The sequence below is a fragment of the Hemibagrus wyckioides genome, linkage group LG01, assembly GCF_019097595.1.
Source record: "Hemibagrus wyckioides isolate EC202008001 linkage group LG01, SWU_Hwy_1.0, whole genome shotgun sequence".
Lineage (NCBI taxonomy): Eukaryota > Metazoa > Chordata > Actinopteri > Siluriformes > Bagridae > Hemibagrus > Hemibagrus wyckioides.
Genome location: NC_080710.1, coordinates 3,722,961 through 3,744,059, shown reverse-complemented (window position 1 = coordinate 3,744,059; position 21,099 = coordinate 3,722,961). Strand labels below are relative to the sequence as shown.

General features: G+C 40.6%; 2 protein-coding genes across 3 annotated transcripts in view; both read left to right on the top strand.

Annotated features, from left to right (window-relative positions):
* st18 (ST18 C2H2C-type zinc finger transcription factor) overlaps positions 1-7,572 on the top strand; it is a 32,896-nt gene extending 25,324 nt beyond the window's left edge. The window contains exons 17-21 of the mRNA XM_058396420.1: positions 2,501-2,716; positions 2,834-2,922; positions 3,084-3,187; positions 3,570-3,713; positions 5,668-7,572. Of these exons, the coding sequence (XP_058252403.1) occupies positions 2,501-2,716; positions 2,834-2,922; positions 3,084-3,187; positions 3,570-3,713; positions 5,668-5,826 (712 nt within the window). The 3' untranslated portion in view covers positions 5,827-7,572. The remainder of the gene's footprint in view (positions 1-2,500; positions 2,717-2,833; positions 2,923-3,083; positions 3,188-3,569; positions 3,714-5,667) is intronic.
* A 1,915-nt stretch (positions 7,573-9,487) lies between these two features.
* pcmtd1 (protein-L-isoaspartate (D-aspartate) O-methyltransferase domain containing 1) lies at positions 9,488-20,844 on the top strand. Of its 2 annotated transcripts, XM_058393682.1 has the most exons (6): positions 9,516-9,655; positions 14,131-14,602; positions 14,758-14,860; positions 15,538-15,709; positions 16,177-16,300; positions 16,661-20,844. In XM_058393682.1, the coding sequence occupies exons 2-6, from the start codon at positions 14,296-14,298 to the stop codon at positions 17,041-17,043; spliced, it is 1,089 nt and encodes a 362-aa protein (XP_058249665.1). In that variant the 5' UTR covers positions 9,516-9,655; positions 14,131-14,295; the 3' UTR covers positions 17,044-20,844. The 2 variants fall into 2 exon arrangements, with proteins under 2 accessions (XP_058249673.1, XP_058249665.1); XM_058393690.1 differs by lacking the exon at positions 14,131-14,602 and having other exon boundaries at positions 9,488-9,655.
* Positions 20,845-21,099: the final 255 nt, after the last annotated feature.

The following is a 21,099-nucleotide window of genomic DNA, read 5'->3' as shown; positions in this document are numbered from 1 at the left end:
ATTACATTTCTACATGGTGTCATTTAGTACAGAATCATTCCTACAAATTTAAATAACGTTATTTATTTATTTTTTGTTTGGTTTTTTTTTTGGTAAAGTTTATTTGAGCGATGAGACCATCATCATACTTCCATCTCTTTTATATATTTTCTTTTCTTTTTTAAAAACAATTATCTCACAACTTTTATCTCTCATATATTTGCTTTCCTTTTAAAAAAAATTAAAACACAATGTTCATTTCTTTTATATATTTTCTTTCCTTTTTAAAATTATGATTAGCACACAGCGTTCATCTTTTATATATTTTCTTTACTTTTTTTTTTTTTACATTTTTTTAATAAATTTTCTTTACTTCTTTTTAAAAAAAAATTATTATAAGCACACAATGTTCATTTCTTTTATATATTTCCTTTACTTTAAAAAAATTGTTATTAACATTAAAACTTTTATCTATTTTATATATATTTTTCCTTTATTATTATTATTATTATTATTATTATTATTATTATTATCATTATTATTATTATTTAACACAAAGGCGAGAGAGCACCAGACGTATTAACGACGGAGATTCCTGCTTCTTGTTACATTTCCATCTGGGCCAGTATGTTTTATTTTAATTACAAATGTGAAGGCAAAAGAGCTTAGAAATGACCCCCCGCAGCAGGTCTGGGGGACGTGTCAAAGGGAGCGAAAGAGCGAGGGAGCGATGGAGGGAGGGGAGGGAGGGATGGAGCGAGCAGACCCGCTGCATCTATAATGTTCCTAGATTATTCTAAATTGGTGGCCATATGGCATGACTCCATTTTCCATTGTGGTGTGTGTGTGTGTGTGTTTTATGTGGTCACTACCTCCTCCGTGTGGAAGAGGTGCACTGGAGTTGTGATTTCCTCTAATTAGAGGCACCGACAACATTTTTGTTCCCCCCTGTGTGGCCGCCCGAGCGAGCTATTTGTTCCATCCCAGGTAGCCTTTCACCTATCCCAATATGGGCTATCAGAGAGAGGGCCAGTGACCCAGAAATCATGTAGCCTTTTTTTCCCCTCCTCCTCCTTCTCCTCCCCAATGCAGGACACACAACAATTATCTGCAATTTGTGTCATTTCATTTCTGACCTCAGGGTGAAAGGCAAAAAAAAAAAATTAAATTGGCCAACTCTGGACTTTTCGAGTTTTTCGGCTTGGTTTTTATGTTTAGTTTCTAAACAGAGGTATTAACCCTTTTACTTACTTCTACAAGCTCTCTTTTTTTTGGGATACATTTTAATCAGCATTTTCATCAGATTAATCTTCTTAATGGTTTGGAATAGAAAAAATAAATAAATAAATTCCTACTCAGCAAGTTGAGTGGTATTTATAGATGTGTGTGTGTGTGTGTGTGAGAAAAGCAAAAGCGATAAATTAAACATTCAACCATGTTTTTTTCTTCTTCTTCTTCTTCTTCTTTTTTAGAAGTCGCGTTCCGGCTATTAGTTCGCCGCGGCTTTTTCTTTACACCCCGGTGATGAAATAACAGTGCAAGCAAAGCGCAAAGCCCACTTGAGCTCGGCCTCAACCAGATAATCTACTATAATAAACGTGTCACTGTGCAGTGATTTGGAGTGTAAGGGAACAAAAGAGTATCTGTCTGTGTGCGGCAAGAGGTTTAATTTAAGCGGGGGGCAAAAGGTTGGGCCGCATCTGCACGCGCCCCCAGCGGGGTGACCCACAAATCAACAACAAAAAAAAAAACAGCACAAAACAGTGGGCCGCTGCTTTGTTTGGGTCTTGAAATGCAACCTGTCACGGTGACCTCGTTCTACAGCCGATACGCCTGGTCACAGAGCTATTAAACCATAAACACGGTAAATAAAGATGGAGGATTTAAACACACCGTGTTCTGCACAACAACCGCCTTATTTACGAGCCAGATTATTTATAGTTCGCCTTTATTATTATTTATTTATTTATTTATTTTTTTTTATTTATTTATTTTTTTTAAATAAATGGCCTTGTATGATCATCAAAGAAAACAACACTCAGATGCTCTGGGTCATTATATAAAGTGTGTGTGTGTGTGTTCCATAGCTGAGTGCTGTGACTCATAGATTTTTCTCCATTTTATCAGCTTGAAATGTGTCAAGTTGGAAATGCATTTTTTTTTATTTTTAAAATCCACATCTGAGACAAATCATCTGTTCCAGGTTAAAGAGAAAGGGTTAAGTTAAGCTAAAAGTAAAATAAATAAAACACCACTTAACTAGTTCTTACTTTTACACATACTATCGTTTTTTTGGGGGGTTTTTTCCTGAAGCATCATCTATCATTCGATCGAATGGAATTAGGTTAAATTAGATAAAACATTGTTTCAGCTATTAGATTAAAAAACCCAACTGAGAAGCGACTACATATCCATCTAATATTTATCTGATCCTCTATGGGTGCTTCGGAAAGGAAGTGATGTAACCAGCTAATCATGCAAAATGTGATCCTCACGCATGACTGCTTCTGATTTTTCTCAGGTGTCCTGTAGTGGGCTGTGACGGACAAGGCCACGTGTCGGGGAAATACACCTCCCACCGTAGCGCTGGAAGCTGCCCCGTCGCTGCGAAGAGGCAGAAGGAGCTGAACGGCATGGCCTTCTCCTGGAAGAACTGCAAGCAGGAGCTGCCTCACTGCCCTCTGCCCGGCTGTAACGGCCTGGGCCATGCTAACAACGTGTTTGCCACACACAGGAGGTCAGTGAGGGGGCAACCTGAACCCTGGCTATCTACCCCTAACCTTGTCACTCTATAGACGATCTGAAAATGCCCTCAGACAGAGGAGACGTTGATATCGATGTTGGTTTTCTGCAGTTTGTCAGGATGTCCACTAAACGCTCAGAGCATCAAGAGGAAGCTCTCAGGAGACGAGATGATGACCATCAAACTGAAAACCAGCAGTGGTGCGTAAACTTGTTATCGTTTACCTTATTGTGTGGGGTTTTCTCTGGATTCAAACTGCATCTTAGCTGCTGTAACTTGTCCAGATTGACCATGCTGAAGCGCTAAAGCATTTTAACTTGCCTTCCTGGTGCACTGTGTTGGTTTCCCGTGTCTGAGACAGGCATCGAGAGCAGTGAGGACATGCAGCATTTGGATCACGAAATCAAGGAGCTCAACGAGTCGAATCTGAAAATCGAAGCTGACATGATGCAGCTACAGACTCAGGTAAAAGCAGCAAACAAATCCCAGCGTCAGGCATGTAAAGCAGTACTCAAAGTGGCTTTGTGTTAACTGCTAACGCTTGGAAGGGTTTTTAATGGATGTAAATTATAATGGATGTGTGTCTGAAGAAGCTTTTGGTGTTTAATTGAAGTGAAGTGATATGCCAGACTGATGTATATTTATATATAAGGGTTAGAATAGAATAGTAATGTCTGCCATCTTTCACAGAGATTCTGAGAAATGAAACTATTTACACCAAGTCTGCTTCAGGGATAGAGTTCTTTTTCCAAATCTGTGGTCAGTTAGATAGATTTCTTATGCACGACTTCCATGTTGCCAAGAAAACCCCTAAATCTACGGCTGTTTTCCATCCTTATTGATCCAGATCTCGTCCATGGAGTGCAACCTTAAGTCCATCGAAGAAGAGAACAAGATGATCGAGCAGCACAATGACAGCTTGCTGAAGGAGCTGGCGCGCCTGAGCCAAGCCCTCATCAACAGCCTTACTGACATCCAGCTACCGCAAATGGTGAAGCATCTACAACACCCAAAAAAACACCCAAACCTACAGTGTTAGAAAGCAGATCTTCATCTGAACTTTATCTAATCTTCTAGGAACATGAGTTGAGAAAGAAATGATTAATGGACAGAGTATGGTATTACATGCTGAGACTTTCAACAAAATCACAAACTGACAAGAGTATTTTATTTAAATACTACTGCCACATGCTCACTGATCAGCTGGAAGATGCTTCTTGTAGACGTTCTTCCAGGTCAGCACTGGTCCTGAATGATCGTTATATGTTACGGTTAACTGTTAAGGGCTTTGATAATCATCTAGATGACCAATTTCACAGTGTCATGATGGACAGACCCACCTTGGGACTGACCTTTGGGTGGTCGGAGATGAACAGGTACACAGTAACGCAGAAAGGTCCGCTGCCAAAGTGATGATGCTAGGCACCCAGTGAGCCAGTCTCTGTCTTCCTACAACAGCTTATTTGATGATTAAAGCCCTTATGTCCAGTCCACACTGTACTATAGGGCATTTATTGGGCATAGCAAGGTTCAAGTCAAGTGGGTGATGCATTTGGGCAGAAACCCAGTGCAAAAAGTTCCATTTTAGTTTGTGTGGACTTGTATGGGTATGAACCTCTAGCCTCTAGTGGACACCACATACTAATACAATGTAGATAAGGTCTTTCTGCTGTCTTGCAGTCCCTATAGCATGGTCATTCAGGAAGAAGAGATACAAATGATATTAGTGAAGACGGTTCTTGGAACCACCTGAGTCCTGTGTACTGGGGCTTCTTGTGTGGAGGAACATTTCTTCGACTGCCACGTCGCAGTCCTACAAACGTTCTACACTACAAAGGGCCAAGTATCCAAAATCAACCTGTCCGTTTGAGACAACACGTCTATTCAAGGAGGAAATTGCCCAAGGCTAGTGAGAGCTGAAGAGGAAGTTAGGGGGAAGTAGACTGTAAGGCATGTTTGTGAGTCAGTGCCTCCTAGACCGAGAGGACTGTTTAGCTCTAACAAGAAGATCCACATTAGATATTGAGTATTGATGAAGAGGTGCACTTGTAGTTTCCCAATAGCCAGGACACCACTTTTGGATGCAAAGAGCAGGACCTATGTGTTGTTTCTGTCATCATCACTGTATCCTGGTTAACCATTAACCTGAGGTGTGGTTTCAGGTAGCATTAGACCTTCAGCCTTGCTGAGGTATAGATGTCATAATGTCTGAATGGTTTGTGCAAATCCAGTGATATGAACCAATCATTGCAGCTCCTTGAGAAGCAGAAAGGAGAATCAGCTTGTGGGCTTGAAGGAAGACTTTGCTGTGAAAAGCTCAGTGTGTGGTTTTTATTTCGAGGATCTGGCATCCGTATGGCACCAGGTCACATACAGCTTGTTATTCTGTTTAGATCAGAATTTCGATCAGATTACACCATTACAAGGTCCAATTCCAAGGGTCTATCTGCAGACTACTTCAAGGAATATGGATGTGGTCATCATCAGCTTCCAGGGAGCGTAGACACTGGCTACAGAAGTGCTAATGGCTTGGTAGTCACTTGGAGTCAAAGCTGTTGTAGACTGTGGAGACTTGCTAACATGGTAGAAAGAATAACATTCAAAAACGCAAAAAGAATGGGTCACTGCCCTGCTAGTCTTTAGACATTTTACATATGGAGCAACTTGCAGAGAGAGGAAAGAATAAAGGGTCAGCATGAACGATTAGCCCCTGGCCACTAGATCGGGAGGCTGTGGGGGTCAGCCGGAGTGCTGAGGAAGACCACGAGGAAAACCCAATCCTATGTGGCTATTTGTTCACTTTTTTTTTTTATGATTTCTTGGCCTGTATATACACAAGAAGTGACATTAATACTAGCAAAGCTTATCTGTGTAAATATTTCAGATTTGCTCCATCACACTATCTTGAATATGGTTCATATTTACGCACTCCCTCTGTCCTCCAGGGTCCAATCAATGAGCAGAATTTCGAAGCCTACATCAAGACCCTAACGGATATGTACAACAGTTCGGAACACGAGTATTCGCCGGAGTGCAAGGCCTTGCTGGACAGCATCAGACAAGCCATCAAGGGCATCCACGTAGAGACCGTCTGCTCGCCGTGAAACAGTGCGTTAGTGGACAAGCAATATCCCTGGACAGCTTTTATCCGTTTCGTCCGTTCGTTTGTTTGGGTGGCTGGCTTTATACCATGTGCAAGAAATACCTTATTCTTTAAAAAGAAATCTATTCCGTGTATTGTACTGAGAAAACGCCAGCCACTTATTTTTTTTTTTTGGTTTGATTGACATTTTGCGGAGATTCTTAATTAACTTAATACCCTTTTTGCACATATTTATTTCCTTTGCTTGACTTGTGTGTTTATACTTATGGCTAATATTTATAATCGCTTTTATTTATTGTCTCATCGAAATGATTTATCAGACGCATTTAATATATTTTATTTATTTTCCCGTGTTTTGGCTGTTGATCATTGTGCACATTTGCATTGCTATATTTTATTTGGTAGTTGTTGAATATCAGTTTATTTTTCCTCTTTTAGCGATGAACGATGTCAACAGGATGTCAATAATGATACTATTGCACCACCTAGTGGCCACATGCTCTTACTGCACCGTGCCAGGCTCACTTTTTATTTAATTTTCTTTACCTGAATGTACTGTGTGTTGAATCTTGGGATCAAATTGGTCGTTTTAGCTACTGAGGCCAAAACAGGTTCATTAAAATCTGCACTCATGAGTTCTAAGCATCAAATCCAAGAGAGAGAGAAAAAAAAGGAAAAAAAAAAAACACTCCCTGAAAAATTTATTTCTGTCAATATATGAACTGCCTTTCGTGTGCACACCGGTGATGTGTGCATATATGTGCCTATATGTAAATGAGTACATGGAATATATTATGTTTTGTGGTAGAACAGTATTACGTGAATGGTGATTCCTTTATTATACAGCATATTTATTTTTTTTTTTGGTCCAAAAAGGAAAAAAAATGCCTATAACTCTGTTTAGCTGATGCTTATATGCCATTTGAAGTATGTAATTAATATTGTTGTAATATTGATCAAGTGTTTAAACTTTACTGAGTTTCCTCCAAGCACAAACCTTAAAAAACAACAACAAACCCCCACATTTTTTTTATTTGCATTAATTGAAATTTTCTAAATCTAAATGGTTAATTATTTTTCAGAAAAAAATTAGTTTTATGAAGTAAAAAAAAAAATTAAAAAATAAATCAGTGTATGCCCCTTGCATCTTTCCGCGTATGAATTGAATTTCCTTTCAGAATCAAGTGTCATGGTTAGATATGCTATTTAACAAAAGACGGCCGTTGACGTTTTATCCTTTACAGATTTTTATGGGCGAATACTGGAATCTAGTCATATCTTCAGACAGTCGCGATTAAAAGAAAAGGAAAAAAAATGTACAGGTTCGAGCGAACGATCCTATACCGAATCGGATCGGAATCCAAACTCTTTCAGAAGGAAATGTAATTTGTAATTATGTTCTTTGTAATTTCTGATATTTAATTTAATTTATAAAAAAAAAACACACATTGTTTGCTCAGGAACTTTTGTGAGGACTATTTCCTGTTTGTATTTGATGTTTTGTAATGTGAACTTGAATTGGGATTTTTTTTTTGTTCTTTTTCTGTGTAATAATATTAGTATAAAAGGCTGTACTGTAAATGATCGTTTCTTTTCTGTCGGACTTTTTTTTTTTCTTCAGTTCGAGTAGTTTCTATATCAAAAGGTTTTCTTTACACTTTTACTATTTCATAAGCAGTAATGCGCTGTGTTGTACAGTTTGTGTATGGTAGAAATAAACTATTTAAGGATCACAGAGTGTCGGTTTTGAGGTGTTTTTTAAACTGACCAATCAGGAGGGGTCGGGGCGTGGCAGTATCTCTGATCAGACAGGAAGAACTAGACTAGAGGTTCGATTCTAGTGTGTATTTCTGTGTGAAGCAAGTCATGAAAGAATCAAAAATCAATACAGTTGTAAGTTGGAGCAGTGGTGGTTCAAGTGGTTAAGGCTCTGGGTTTGTTGATCAAAGGCTCAACAACCACCAAGCTCCACTGTTGTACCCCTGAGCATAGCCCTTAACCCTTCCTGCTCCAGGGGCGCTGTAATATAGCTGCCCCTGAGCTCTGACCCCAAACTTCCTCAGCTGCCTTCCCAAGTGTAGTACTGACATGGGCAAACTTCCACACATCTGGAATCCCTGCTGTAGCCGGTAGAGCTGTCTGTGCCTGCGTAAGATCCAACAATATCATAGCAAAGCAGACAACCAGCAGCAAGTCATTCACACAGGTAGATTTTGGCACCCACTGCACCGTTTTGGCACCGGGACGCCGTGGCCTTACCGTAGTTAACACATGCGTGCAAGACCAATTCGCACAATACGCCTAATCGCTCTCACCTAATTTTAGTTATCAGACTGGAATGATACTAGTCCTGAAGAAAAGCGGGTGATTTTTAATTACGCAAAATAGTTGCTTTTAAACTAATTAGCGCTAAAAGTGCAGAGCAAATCAGGAGAAATGATTACCGCTTATCATTTCAGAGTTCACCGCTGCTGTCCAAGTCTTTCTGTTTTCCTTTTGGGGTGCGATGCAGCGTTCTGACTGGTCACAAGGTGTTAATTCGTTTCCTGTAAAAGCAAAGATCGGACGTTAGTTCAGGCGTATATTAATCCATTTAACACAAAGGAACGTTTCCTGCCTCGTGAAACGTTTTCAAGAGCAAACAAGAACAGTAAAATGACAGGGTTGCCAGATTGAGGTTGTTTTATTTCCCCACACCAAGGCTAAGGAAATGAGGAAACATGTCTGCTTTTCCAATGCCCAGGAGTTTTAGATCTTTTGCATGATTTTTATGATGGATTTGGGTTTAAAATCGTTCCAGAAACCCGTCAAACCTGGATCATGATTTTGTCCTCAAGCACAGATGAAGGTTCAGGATGTTTTAAATGTATTTACGTTAACCGTTAGGCTCTATGCAGGATGACTGCATGTTGTCTGATGACTATCACTTGCTTAGAATCAAAAATTCACTAGATAGAATGCCCGTGACTTTCGGCTTCGGTTATGAGCCTCTGCTGCTCAAGTGTGGGTCTCCAGTGTCTCTAGTTCCAGCTCACGGAAGTCTTCAGGACATGTGGTAAAATGGCCATGTTAATGTTTTGGAGAACTGCTGTAGTGTAAGAGGAATAAAACACTGCCAGTGACGTCATCTCACCTATACGCACCTGGGTTCGCGCGCGCGGCAAAACACCGTGTTAGCATTCAAGCTAAACAATTTCACAGGATAAGCTCCCTAAAAAACCCAGCAATATTTACCACAGAAAAATAAACCTGGGAAACTTAACCAACACGTTAAACTAAACCAACACACAAACAAGCTCATGTTAACAGTTTACCTGACGAGTAAACGTTTTGTATATTTTTTTCTTTTCTCCTGCAGGAAACAGACTCGAATCTTTTTTTCACATATTTTCACCTGCGTTAATAAAAAGAAGGCGTCAAATTTTGTCAAATAATTACAAATAAATAGTTTTTTTTTAACGCGATCCAAGAATCTTATTTTTTCCCCTTTTATTAATTTAACAAGGATGCGCTAAAGAGAATCTCGCGAGATCTCCTTCACGCGACCGCGTGAGACTGTGTGAGATGTCGCGCACGACGACGCCGATATCCGCCTGCGCATGCGCGTGTAAGCGTTCAACTTTTTTTTTTTTTTTTTGTTCGTTTAAAGCGTTACCAGAGCGGGTCACGTGATCTGTGTTTACATCCTCTCAGCTGCTTGTGCAGAAAACACGACGGCGGCGGACCGAGGGACAGTATGGTTTTTTGTGCCGCTGTGCACGCGCTGGAGCCGAGCTGCCCGGGTGACTGGACACGTCTGATCTCGAGCGTCCGCATCGATGAGAAAAAAGGTGAGTGGAAAAAAAAAGTCGGAATATATAATTATATATTTACATATTTCTAATGCACCACGCGGATTAGTAACTCGTCACGAGCTAATCGACATAAATAACAACAAGGAAGAAATCCTTAGCTTTTGTCTTGAGGATTTTACAAACCTAGTCCTTTTATAGGTTTACAGGATATGAAACAATGCCATCTAGGCCCGGATTACCGAGTCTGCGTGACAAAAAAAAAAAAAAAAACATTTTTGGTTTAAATGTAAAACAAAAAATTATTCAAGTCAAATGGCACCTTGTTGTTGTTTTTTTTTTTTGCAGCGATGTTGTTCATGGCTCGTGCGCTAGCTTGCTAGCTTACGTGTTTAAAGGGAAAAGTGCCACAGCTCGTTGTTTAGCGCATACTACAAAAACAAAACCCCAACAAAATAAATAAATAAATAAATAGCCACACACACACTTGGGTCGAGTGTTTGTTTTGTAAGAAAACATATTCGAGGTGTGAACTTCATGAACTTGAGAAAATGTCCGACTTTTAGGAACTGTATAGAACGTTAAACTGAGCAGCAGCTATCAGGTTCTAGGCCAACTAACTTCGACACTAGCACGCGCTGTTCGGGGGGAGGGGGTGGGGGGTTGTTTTGTTTTAGTTTTGTTTAGACCTTGAATTTAAACCTTGGATAAATTTTATGCAGATGAAATGCATTGAATAATAATAATAATAATAATAATAATAAAAACATTTAGCCAGCTAAGTGGATTTAATCACACTGCTCCTTATTCTTTTTTTAAGTTTAAAGTAATTACCATGACAACAGTATCATATTTACTATAAATTGCTATATAATAATAAAAAATATATATATATATATATATATATATATAGTGTGTGTGTATGTATGTATGTATATTTTAAAGATTCAATATATTTTCCAATTCAAGTGCACGGGTGAAGCACAACACACACTTTGTGTCATGTTTTACAGGAAGCAATAAAACAGTCGGTGTTGTGCAGCTGTGGGAAAATAATCACCGAAAGGATGGTGCGATAAAGCCTGAACACCTGTGATATCGTGTCCCTCTTGTGTGTTATAGTCCCGTGTTTCAATTTCATCTCTTTCCAGCAATGGAGAGTGAATGGAACTTTCCAGAAATGGAAAATCTCTGACACTGGAGACTCCTTCCATAAATGTCATTTTCCTAAAATTGCATCACGCTCAGATTACGTAGGTAATTTGGCGCGGCGGACGTGCGGCTCACTGTGAAAGTTGTTTCTATGGTGACGACAGCGTGTTAGAGCAAGCGCGTTGATATCAACCTGTGATTGGATTATGTGATTATGATTGTCATTGATAATTAATCCACACCTTCTGACCAATCAGAATAGAGAATTTAGCACTGCAGGCAGAATAATGTGCATACTTTGTGTAGATTAGCTATGAAATAGCTTGTAAACAACTATATACTCACCGAGCACTTTATTAGGATCATTTGTGTAGTTAATATAATCAGCCAATCACGTGGCAGCTGTCAACCATCAGCATTTGTGGGAACATGTGATGTCGCAGTCTGGTTCTGACTGTGGCGTGATAACTGGTGCCGGATGAGCTGGTTTTGAGGATTTGTATAAATGCTGATCTGATGGGATTTCCATACACACAACAGAACAGAATGGTGCAATGAAGAAGAAAAGGTCAACAGAGATTGGCTTGAGGGTGACAGAAAGACCACAGTGACTCACCATACCCACTCTGTACAACTGTGTTGAGCAGAAAAGCCTCTCAGAATGCACAACCTGAAGGTGGATGAGCCACAAGAGCAGAAGATCACCTCAGGTTCACGCTTCTGTCCATCAAGAACAGAGAGGTTCACCACAAGTGGGCAGATCATCATCATTTCTACGACCCATGGATCTAACCTGCTCCGTGTCCAGGCTGGTGGAGGCAGTGTAATGGTGTTTTGAGAGTTTTCTTGGCACATTTTGAGCTTGTTAATACCAATCATTAGTAGCTTGTTCATCCTGTCATGGCCACAATCTTCTAATGGCTATGTCCAGCATGATGACACAAAACTGGATTCATGAACAGGACAAGGAGTTCACTGTGTTCATCACTGACCTTCATCTGACCTGAATCTATAGGACACTATTGGGTTGTGGTTGAGAATCATGGGAGACTCTCTGCAGGAATTGTGTGATGTAATCAAGTCGACGTGGACCAGAATCTTGAAGACATCCTGAAAAATCAAGGCTTGCGAGAGAAAGGGGAGGGTTAGAAGCATATTAGGAAAGCATATGGAAATATAATCCTGCTGTAGTGCTGTCTAAAGCAGGACAGTTATTTGGTAGAGAGAGAGAGAGAGAGAGATGTTTAAGGTTTGAGGGATCTTCACATCGTCTGTATGAGAGAATTTCTAGTTTGAGTAATGTACCGATTTGTCCAGTAGAGGGCGAAAAAACCGCTGCACAGGAAACCTTGTGGTCTTTAACTTGTATAACCAAACCAGCAAACATGCTGAGTCAGGATGTAGAGAGAAAAATAGCATGAAAATCTAACCAAGACATTTGAATCATTTTTATTCTTTTTTGCATAAAATGTTGCTAGTGATAGACAAAAAACATAGTTACTTACAGAGCTTCTAAGACCTCTGACACTGTAGCCAAGCTTTTAATAGCCGCACCTGACGTGTGTGTTTATGCCCGTCAGCTTCCATGATTCATGTTGAAATTATTACACAGGCGCTGAAACTTCTCAGCTCTACTGCATGACCATCCATGATGTTGCTTGAGCATTCTTTTGGTCCTAGCATTCTTTATCGGTTCCTACTGGTCCTAGGATGACTCCAAAGGCTATCAGATGCGTTCAGAATGGCTGCTCACAACATCCACAGTGAATAAAATATTACTCGATAGTAGTGTTTACTTTAGCTCGATCAACATCGTCAACAATGTGGGTGCAGGGTTTTGTTCCAGTCCAGCAGGAGACACACTGATTCCACTTGTTTGTTTCTTATCATGGTTTTTCAGCAGACTCGGGTGATTAGTTGGAATAAAAACTTGCACCCACACCCGGGCTTTTTGGATAAGATCGAACGCCCCTGGTCTAGCCGCTACGTTAATCAGATAGCTTGGTTGTTAGGCTGATATTTACAGCTCATCACACGTCAAAACGTGGCACACAGACAACCGGATATATCAGGAGACGTGTTTTCTTCCGTCTGTCTCGTATTGTTTTATTTAGTTCGTCTCAAGGGTGTGGGTGTGGGTCATTATGTAGAACTTGCTCTCTTAGATTTATATTCCACCTGCTTACTTCATCATCTGAGTTGGTTCTGTGTTAGTTCTGAGTTAGTTCTGGGAGTAACGTTTGGAACGAGTTTCCAGTGTCCATATGCAAGCTTTTAAACTGGAAAATAATTAAACCGAAACTAGGAAGAAATGTAAGGGCAGGAATTTGTCCGCCGATGGAATCCAGGACTCCAGTTAATGCCCTGAGAAGATTATTGTTATTGTGCCTCAACAAAGTCTCCTGTTCTCTCTCACTCCAACACAACCAACTGTTCAGTCATTAGCATAAAAGAAATTAGTATTCAGATACACTATATTGCCAAAAGTTTTGGGCCACCCCTCTAAATTATTGAATACAGGTGGTGGTGTTCAGGGATTTGGGCTCGGACCCTTAGTTCCAGTGAAAGGAACTCGTAATGCTTCAGCTTCATACCAAGACATTTTGGACAAGTTCATGCTCTTTGTGTGAACAGTTTGGGGATGACCCCTTCCTGTTCCAACATGACTGCACACCAGTGTACAAATCAAGGTCCATAAAGACATGAGTGTGCAGGCCAGTCAAGTTCCTCCACACTAAACTGACCTCAACCCCATAGAACACCTTTGGGATGAATTAGAGTGGAGACTGTGAACCAGGTCAAAACTAAGACGTCTGCCTTTACATGGTCATGAATGTAATATGGAGTTGTCCCACCCTTTGCAGCTTCTGGGAAGGCTTTCCACAAGGTTTAGGAGTGTGTTTATGGGAATTTTTGACCATTCCTCTAGAAGCACATTTGTGAGGTCAGGCACTGATGTTGGACAAGAAGGTCTGGCTCACAGTCTCCACTCAGGCCAGTCAAGTTCCTCCACACCAAACTCACTCATCCATGTCTTTATGGACCTTGCTTTGGTCACTGGTGTGCAGTCATGTTGGAACAGGAAGCGGTCATCCCCAAACTGTTCCTACAAAGTTGGGAGCATGAAATTGTCTGAAATGTCTTGGTATGAAGCTGAAGCATTAAGAGTTCCTTTCACTGGAACTATGGGGCCGAGCCCAACCCCTGAAAAACAACACCTGAACTCAATGATTTAGAGGGGTGTCCCAAAACTTTTGGCAATATAGTGTATGTTTGTTTACGTATACAGATATAATATAACTGCAGATTGTTGACGCATGTTTAACGAGGCATGCTTTGTTTTTTGTCATCTCTTTCCTTAGACATGTGATGATGATGATCTAAAGTGACCACATAGGATCCAAATCGGCAGTCTGTCCATCCGACTAGAAGAAATATTTCCCTGTGGACGTAAAGAGAGGTCGCATTTGTGAGCCTCTCCTAGTTTGTTCTTTTTTTTCCTTTTCTTTTGTGTGGAAAAGGGGACCATGGGCGGAGCGGTGAGCGCAGGAGAGGACAACGACGATCTGATTGACAACCTGAAGGAAGCGCAGTACATCCGCACAGACAGGGTGGAGCAGGTCTTCAGGGCTATAGATCGCGGGGATTATTATTTAGACGGATACAGAGAAAACGCCTACAAAGACTTGGCCTGGAAGCACGGCAACATCCACCTTTCAGCCCCCTGCATCTACTCCGAGGTCATGGAGGCGCTGAAGCTGCAGCAAGGGCTTTCCTTCCTCAATCTGGGCAGTGGGACAGGATACCTGAGCACAATGGTGGGCCTGATCATCGGTGAGACGCCGACTTTACACAATGTGTTCTGAGTAGAAGGTCAGGGAGTCGAACGAACAGCGCCAGTAACCGTGCTGTCGACTGCAGTCCTGTCTTCAGAGTCATGTTTTGCTGCTTTCTTGAGTCATGTTATTAACAATAAGCATTTTTTCCAGGTCCGTTTGGAGTAAATCATGGTGTGGAGCTGCACAAGGACGTGGTGGAGTACGCAAAAGAGAAGCTGGAGGAGTTCGTTAAGAACAGTGACAGCTTTGACAAGTGAGTAGGAAATAAATGTTCTTTTAAAGAGTGGCAGATCATACATTTTATCTGTTTTTGGTTACTTTTAATATCGTTTCGGTTATAGTTAGGTTATTGATACTTATCATACACATCAATACAGTCCTGGGATTTGCAGGTGGCCAATCAGAATCCATTGTACCACAGCATATGATCAGGCATAACATTGTGTGCAGTGACAGGAGAAGTGAGTAACACTGATGATCTCCTCATCATGGCACCTGTTAGTTTGAGTGGGATATATTAGGCAGCAAGTGAACATTTTGTCCTCAAAGTTGATGTGTTAGAAGCAGCAAAAATGGACAAGCTTAAGGATTTGAGCGAGTTTGACCGAGGGCCAAATTGTGATGGCTAGACCACTGGATCAGAGCATCTCCAAAACTTCAGCTCTTGTGGGGTGTTCCCGGTCTGCAGTGGTCACTATCTATCATAAGTATCCTTTAAGTCCTGTAAGTACCCACTAAGACCTTAAAGGATCTGCTGCTAACATCTTGGTGCCAGATACCACAGCATCCACCTTCAGGGATGTAGTGGAATCCATGCCTAGAAGTGTCAGGGCTGTTTCGGCAGTGGGACCAACACAATATCCGAGAGGTGGTCATATTGTTATGGCTGATTGGTGTATATATGTATATAATATAAGCGTTCTGTTTCAGGTTTGAATTCTGCGAGCCCAATTTCGTGGTGGGAAACTGTCTCGAGATCTCGACAGACAGCCATCAGTACGATCGCATCTACTGCGGAGCCGGAGTTCAGAAAGACCACGAGAACTACATGAAGGTCATGCTGAAAGTCGGAGGCATTCTGGTCATGCCCATTGAAGATCAGGTAAAAATCTGACCCTCTTTTCATTACTCTTACAAATAAGTTTAGTTATAGAATTGTGTATTCTAAACATAGCATTGTATAATTCCGATTCTATGCTCTGTTAGTTTGTTTGAGGATAATTAAAAGAAATAAAGTGTTGGCTGCAGGGCGTGTAATGCTGAAAAATGAGGGAGTTTTACAGGGAACCTTTTTAGTCATTAGACAGAAATTAGATAATCACTTGTGTGTAGAAATCACAAGCATGGAAAGCAGGAGCTAGCTCTCGATAAATATTTATTTTATTTTATTATTCATTTTAAAACTTTTTTGTCAAATATTTTTCTCTTCTTATTTCTGATTGTGTTAATACAAAGATTATTAATCTGATTTCTAGATCTTTCTAGCCCAGAATCCATCCCAAAGCCAATACTATGTATAAGTCCAGTCTAAATTGTCTTAGAGTTTAATATTTTTTTGTATTTTTTCAGTTGACTCAGATCACCAGAACCGGTCAGAGCTCTTGGGAAAGCAAGAACATCCTGGCCGTCTCCTTTGCGCCGCTGGTCCAGCAAAACCGGAGCGAGGGCAGCAAACCGGACCCTGTGACGTTGCGTGAGTTGCAGCCATCTTGCACACACACTTTTCATCTCATTAGATAGCATCTTAATTACTTTTGCAGTTTGGGGTTTTTCTTCGGCAACGGTTAGAGAAAGAGACCTGGCAATGCTAAAAGCTTTATGATGTGACTGAGAACTACTATGATAAAAACAGCAAAATTCCATCAACTGTACATATATTAGGCTTGTTATTTTTGTTTTAACAAACTATAAGAAGTCATAGAATAAATTTGAGAGGAATATGTTTGCACCATGACGAGGTTAATCCCGGCATGTTCAGTGTAAATATGTTATGAATGCATGTCGTCCATCAGTGCTGCTTGCTAACACTTGTGTCCTTGCATGTGCTGCTCAGCTCTGCTGACGGTGCGCAGTCTGCAGGACCTGGCCCGCATCTACATCCGCCGCACGCTGCGCAACCTCACCAACGACGAAAACGCGTCCAAGGGGACAGGGCCACGCGTGCCACAAAAGCGCAAGCGCAGGCGCTGCCGTCGCTCCCGGCACCACCGCGTCAACACCTATGTGTTTGTAGGCAACCAGCTGATCCCACAACCCATCGAGAGTGACGAGGACGAGAGGATCGAGGACGAGGACAGCAAAGAGGAAGAGCAGGAAAAAGAGGTGGAGAAAGACAAACCTGAGCAACCTCAGGTCAACTTGCTAAGAGACAAAGTCCTGAGTTTGCCTCTGCCCGAGTCCCTCAAGGCTTATCTGCTGTATTACAGAGAGAAATAAGGAAACAAGCTGACGTTCTGCCTACGATCAAGCAATGTTTTTGTATCAAGGACTCTCTCTCTCTCTCTCTGTCTCTCTCTCTCTCTCTCTCTCTCTCTCATTACTTTGATAATGTAGCATAGTTTAATTTTGTTTCCCGATTTCAAGGCAGACTTCAACCCTATATGGTTGTGCTTTACAGTATGCTATTCAAATGATTTATAATTCTGGTTCCCAAAAACAATCCTTTGAGGACCTATCCGGGCTGACCGGAACATTTTGAGGTTTCTAGATCTCTCTAGTAGTTTGTACTCGGCGTTTTTGCTATGATCTCGCGTTCGGAAATCTTTCTATTAATCCGTCTCCAGAGCCTGGCCTCGATCTTGATCGGTCCTCACTGGCACTTTGTCCGCCTCGGATCTGAGGACAAACATTTTGGAAATCTCTTTCTACACTTTACATTTTAGTTGATGGTGTGGATTAGTCAGTGAGTGTGTATCTGTTTGATAAGCTTTATGGGTGGGATGCATAACAAAATGTACATGCATGTTCGAATGCATTTTTTTTTCCCTTCCCACCTCTTTTTCCCCTCATAAGGTCACCATAAGAGGTACAATATGAAGCGGGCTTCATTGGTTATAACTTAAAAGGTCTTTGGTCCATTCGTAGGTTCAGTTTAGTCTTTGATTGATTAAATTGCACTATTGCTAGAGCTTTTCTATTGACCAGTCTTTTTACTCGACGACTTCACTTGATTTGTGTCCTAAATCCCCAACGTTGCTACATCTAACCCCCCCCTCCCCCTCGAGCCTCCTTGACAACACTCCCATCACGTTTGCGGTATAAAGTACAGTCACGATTTGCCGTGTAGCGTGTCACAGTGTACACCCACGACATATATTTTCCATTTCGTTTGTAATATAATACTTATATTAATCTAATAGTAGATGCTAAGACGTGTCATGTTACAGAAATTAACAGCTTTGAGATAAAAAAAAAAAAAAGGAGAGAAAATTCTGTATTTTGTGTATTTCTGTTTGTAGTTGTTGGGTTTACGGTTGCTAGAATTTGTTTGTAGATGAGAGAAAAAACACTTTTGCAACACATGGGGTGTAGGTCATGCACTTATTAACTAGTTCATGTGACACAAAAGACCGTGAAAGACGCAATTCATACAAATCGTATTACTTTTTTAGGATTGTTCTTCATGGCAGCCTTCGATTCTGTGTTTTTCTTTGCAGCAAAAACAGACTGTATTCATATAAGATGAGGTATAATAGGAAAAGAGTCCTAAAGTTTTTTCAGACTGGGCCAATATAGGATTTTTTTTTCCCAGTGGATATTTTACACAAACATCAGGATTTAAGTCTATAATCTGCTGGATATATGTACAGTATAAACTATATGGGGTGTGAATTCAACTCTTTAATAAATTCTAACGTTTGTGAAGATTCATGTCCTAAACCCCTCTCTCTCTCTCTCTCTCCCTCCCTCCCTCCCTCTCTCCCTCTCTCCCTCTCTCCCTCTCGCTGTCATATTTCACTAAGGTATTTTCTCTCAACAATCTATGTATACAGATGCTGTTCATAGAGCAAAGGACATTTATAGGCAGGTGATTTATTCTCTTAAAATTCGTTATAGCTGTCAAGTTTTACTCTACAAGACGTGGCCGAAGTCAACCGCCTACAATTGTTCGTATAACGTGCAATCGACATTGAGCTTGAAATAAGACTTTAAAAAGGGAAAAGGTTTATTTAATGTCATAGGGGTTTTTTTTCATTGTTTGATGCTCTGTTAAGAAACCACTGGCACATCAATAAAGGTTCTACAGCTTATATATTTCTTTAATAATAGAACGGATGAAAGGTTATATTCGTTTTACGAAGTGGAAGAACATCAGGGTGGTTTCCGTCAGAAATGGTGGCGGTTCTTCCAAGTTTTCTTGACGAGTACCGATGGCAAAATCAGCACCTCCGGACCCTACATGGGTAACTTGGTTGTATACTTAACCTTATGCTCTACTTCCTTATACTTCGGATCACTGATGTAATTGTTTGCATAAGACCAATTGAATATCCATCATGTCATGTGGTGATATGCAGACAGTGAGAATTTTTTCACCTTCCTTTTGCTCTAAAAGGAAGGTGCATGTGTCCCTCTTTAGACCAACACCCCCACGTCCTTGTCACTACTACCGAGACTTACCTTTGATGTCAGACACTGAGTAATCCACCAATGCTTAAACAGTTTGAGGTGCACCATTCCCAGTCATGCATCCCAGCAAACCACACATCAGCCATTCAAGGTTTCATGGCTGTATCCATAATACTGAAGTGGCTCTGTCTTCTGACAAGAAGACACAAACACAGTCAAGCCTCATTTACAAAGGGGTGAGGTCACCCTTATGAATTAGTCTTAGTGACTCCACATATGGAGATTAGAAGATTTCTCGAGCTTCAGAGAAGGGATTATTGACAGACCCTGGCTTTGCAGGGGCATAAGATAACACACACTTTGGACACAGCCTGGTTACACCAAAGAGTTAAACCAAACAGAAGGGTACATTTACCAGACTGGTAAGAAAGCAGAGATATCACCAGTATTCCACTGCAAATTGAATACAGAAAGGATTCTTTTGGTTCTATGGTCATAACCAATGGTGTTTACCTCCTGGTGTCCCCAGACCCCACTTTGTGAACAATGGGTGAAGTTGCCAGAACAGCAGTTGTTTTAACAAGACACACTGATTTCGTAGATCCAGAATAGGACAGATCAGAAAATTTCTTGAAAGAATGTGACCTAGCCCAACGTAGTATGGACTGGCACTGGTTTTGCACCTTTGTTGGGTTGCTGGTGGTTGGTGAGGAAACTAAGAGAACATGTATTTTTTAGGTTTTTAGGCTCTTGTCAAAGATGATCCAGTCCCCCAAAGGATTGGGACTTGTTAACTGCCCATAGACTCCATCAAGGCCTGGTGGAATAAAACGATCACCATCCTGACAAGAGGGTAGGGCATGTTCGACAATTGGTAACAAGTTCGAAGCAGCAGTTGTGTTGCTGTAAAATTGCTACACACCAAAACAACAACCATTCTAATGCCTGAATTAGTGCAAGAATGAATTACCTTCCTCCAAGGAGTGCATCCTCACCAACCATGTGCACGTTGATCAATGAGCAGGACTATGCTTAACATCTTGAATCCTCTTCTTTGCCATTAGAGAATGGGATACAGGACAAACATAATATAGACCTTAATGGATTGACCACATGGGGCCACAGTCACAAGGTTTGGTATCGTACTCGCCAAAGAAGCTAGGGCAGAGGAACACTCCATCAGTTCTGAAAAATAAAAACACTTTGATGGTCCAAAATGTATGTTTTCTTAAGCGAATTCCTTTCAGTATAAGCATTATGAAAATTTTGTGATCCTTTTGCTCTTATGTTACAGGGTTTCAGAATTGTGTATCAGCACAACAGAATTTTAAAGGCTCGCTTATTAACACTGTCTGTAATCTGATTGTCTGTTCACAACAATTTTCTTAATATATTTATATCTATCCCAGCACCTTGGTGAATTTTATAGTACATTTGTTTTATTCCAGTTGATTTTTTTTTTTTTTTTTTTTTTAGAGTTGGTATACGGATCAACCGTTGCACCATTTAAAAACCTTGCGATACTGGCAATTACTGGCACTCTTGTAATGATTAGTGAAAAGGTTATGGGGGGAAAACGTGTCTTTGTGGTTATTAATTATTCTCATGCTGAAAATAAGACATTGACATTTCAAGGGAAGTGAATTTATTAAAAGAAAATTAAAAACACTCATTGAAAAGGTATCGTTTTTAATCGAACTATGTTGGATCCTCCAGGTTCTGCGGTGTTGTGTGGTGGACTCGGGTCTCAATCTGGTTTCAGTCTGTTTGATTTGATTGTCATGTCAAAAGCATGATTCTTTGTTTATTGAATCATTCATTTTGGTGTGAATTTGGACTGTAAGGTCCAACTACAAGCGAATCTGCAACCAGATATTCCTTTAAAATATCCTGGAACCTCATTGAGTCCATGATGTCAAGTAA